At 57.7% G+C, this 2,908-nt stretch overlaps 1 protein-coding gene across 1 annotated transcript in view; it reads right to left on the bottom strand.

Moving 5' to 3' along the window:
* ABCB8 (ATP binding cassette subfamily B member 8) overlaps positions 1–2,525 on the bottom strand; it is a gene marked incomplete at its 5' end in the record, with an annotated part of 8,653 nt that extends 6,128 nt beyond the window's left edge. The window contains 4 exons of the mRNA XM_026646260.2: positions 179–264; positions 1,739–1,900; positions 2,074–2,179; positions 2,431–2,525. Of these exons, the coding sequence (XP_026502045.1) occupies positions 179–264; positions 1,739–1,900; positions 2,074–2,179; positions 2,431–2,525 (449 nt within the window). The remainder of the gene's footprint in view (positions 1–178; positions 265–1,738; positions 1,901–2,073; positions 2,180–2,430) is intronic.
* Positions 2,526–2,908: the final 383 nt, after the last annotated feature.

The following is a 2,908-nucleotide window of genomic DNA, read 5'->3' as shown; positions in this document are numbered from 1 at the left end:
GTGGCACCCCCCCTGCACAGCGCCCCCTGGTGCCAGGCTGGGGGGCAGGAAGTGGGCCCAGATGGGAAGGAACAAGGTACAAGGTCCCAGCTTTGGGGTTTGGGCAGCAGGGAGCATGTGTGCGTGGGGCTGGCGGAAGTGGGGCAGGGTGGGGACAAAGCCACTGCCCGGTACTTACGCCACCTCTCTGTCCTCCATGGCAAAGGCCCGCACGGTCCGCACGTTTCCCAGCGCCTCGTCTGCCACCCCCGTGGCCTTGGCCACCTGCAGAGACAGTCACAGGCCACCTTGCTCTGCGGGCACCACCTGCCCGGCTGGCTGATGGGGCAGGAGGCGCCATGGCCGGGGCACCTGCCCCCTCGACGCTCCCTCCATACCGGGGACCCACAAATGCACAGCCACCGTGTGCGCCTGGCGGGGCTGGGGGCTGTATGTTACCTGCTCCTGGGCCTGGTGGGGGGTGTTACCGGCCCCTGGGCCTGGTGGTGGCGGGGTGTGTGTGTGTGTGTGTGTGTGACGTTGCACTCCATAATGTTTTATGGAAATATGCTTATGAGTGGGAATACGATGTAACTGGAATATGCTTTATGGAAAAGGTCTCGTAAGGTATCATTACAAAGGTTATTACCTACTGAATACATTCCTCCTATTTGTATGTATGTAGGGGATTGGACTAGATACCTCCTGAGGTCTCTTCCAACCCTAATCTTCTAGGATTCTTGTATCTGAAGCTAGAAATATGTAGTATTACTCTGGGGTCCTATTGTAATTATGCAAAGTGTGGGCCATTAATGGTGGTTTGGAATCTTGATGGCTCCCATTGACTAGGACCATTGGTTGTAGATGGTTTATTTACCTGCAAGCCTTCCTGTGTACGCATGGGCCAGCCCGTGGGTAATGAAAAATAAGGTCTCACAGGACATGTGACCATGTCACATGATACTGGAATCTATCTTAAATCTGGTACTTTTCCATTTAGAAGGAGGGGTGGGGACCCAGAGAGACAAAAGATTCCCACCTTGGGCCAAAGCTATAAAAGGGGGTGGAACAGAACAAAGGGGGCTGCCAGTCATGAGAACACCCCTAGTTTCGACCTAACATGTCTGCTGGAACTAACAAGGTCTGTACCAGGGGAAAGGATTGGGCCCAGACTAGGAAGGAGTCTAGTCTGTGAAAGCAGCTTATTGGAACATCTCCGAGGGTGAGATTTACCTGTAAACAGTTTCTTAACGTATTAGGCTTAGACTTGCGTGTTTTGGTTTATTTTGCTTGGTAATTTACTTTGTTCTGTCTGTTATTACTTGAGACCACTTAAATCCTACTTTTTATACTTAATAAAATCACTTGTTTAATATTAAACCCAGAGTAAGTGATTAATACCTGGGGGAGCAAACAGCTGTGCATTTCAGCGTTATAGAGGGCAGACAATTTATGAGCTTACCCTGGATAAGCTTTATGCAGAGTAAAACGGATTTATTTGGGATTTAGATCCCATTGGGAGCTGGGTGTCTGGGTGCTGGAGACAGACAGGCTAAGCTGTTTTCAGTTAAGCCTGCAGCTTTGGGGGCGTTGCCCAGACCCTGGGTCTGGGTTGTAGCAGGCTAGCGTGTCTGGCTCCACAAGGCAGGGTTCTGGAGTCCTGAGCTAGCAGGGAAAACGGGCTCAGAGGTAACTTCAGCACGTCAAGTGATAGTCCCAAGGGGGTCTCTGTGACTGAACACGTCACAGGGGGTGTTACCTGTTCCTGGGCCTGGCGGGATAGGCTGCGCAGGACGGAACCAATCAGGGCGCCGGCGCCCACCAGGCTGGGCATCACCACCAGCAGGAGCCCGGTCAGCTTGGGCGAGAGCAGGTAGAGCGAGGCGAAGCAGCCCACAATCTGCGTGACGCTGCGCAGGCCCTGGAGGCAGAGACTCAGTCAGCGGGATCCCACGTGGCCCCCAGGCCCTCCCAGCAGTGCCAGGAGAGGCCAAGGGTGGGGCTCACATGGGCACTCAGCACCCAGGGTGGCTGGGAGAGGACGGGGCTGCCCGGGGGGGGGGGGACACCCAGGGCTGCTCAGATTGGCCTCACCTGGGAGATGACGAGTTTGAAGGAGGATTTGAACTCCTGGATGTCGGTCGTGAGCCGATTCACCAGCTGCCCTGTCCGGTTGGCATCAAAGAACGCCACGTCCTGCCTGTGGGGGGGAGACAGGGGCTGGGGGGCAGGGCCTGCAGGAGCTGCTGCCTCCAACCCCTCCCACCCCTCCAGCCCCCCTAACCACCCCACACCCCCTTCCTCCCAAGCAACCCCAGTCATTCCCCCACCCCTTGCTCCCCAAACATACCCCCCCCACTGCAGCCATTGTCCCCAGCCCCCCCCACGCCCACTCCTGCCCTTTCCTCTGTAGGCATCACCCCCCCATCCCCCCCGAGCGGGAGGATTTACCGCAGCAGGGATGCGAAGAGGGTCTTGCGCATGCTGCCGGCCACCCGCTCCCCGACCCGCGCCAGCAGCACGATGTAGCTGAAGGTCAGCAGCCCCTGGAGATGGAGGAATGGTCACAGCGGGTCAGCCCCGAGGCCAGCCCAGCGCCCTGCCCAACAGCACCTGCGGGAGCCCCACCGCCGCAGATCTGGGGTGACCGGCCCCTCCTGGAGTCTCATCCCAACCCCAGCAGGCAGGGACCAGCAGCGGCTTTCACATCCCTGCCACACAGGTGGTGCCAGGACTGAAAACATTCCTGGGTGTAGCACCCTGCGCGGGACTAGTGCAGAGCCCTGCTGCGGGGCTGGGATCCCGCGGCCCCCGCTGCCATACAACAGTCCCGCCCAGGGCTCTACCTGGGTATTCTTGGTACCTACATAAACCTCCTCTCTGAATCTTCCTCAGGCCCTGGCCTCAGCAACCTCCTGTGGCAGAGAGT

The sequence above is a fragment of the Terrapene carolina genome, unplaced genomic scaffold, assembly GCF_002925995.2.
Source record: "Terrapene carolina triunguis isolate 2854851 unplaced genomic scaffold, T_m_triunguis-2.0 Scaffold34623, whole genome shotgun sequence".
NCBI lineage: Eukaryota > Metazoa > Chordata > Testudines > Emydidae > Terrapene > Terrapene triunguis.
Note: the sequence above shows the minus strand (reverse complement) of the source record. Positions and strands in the feature narration are given on the sequence as shown.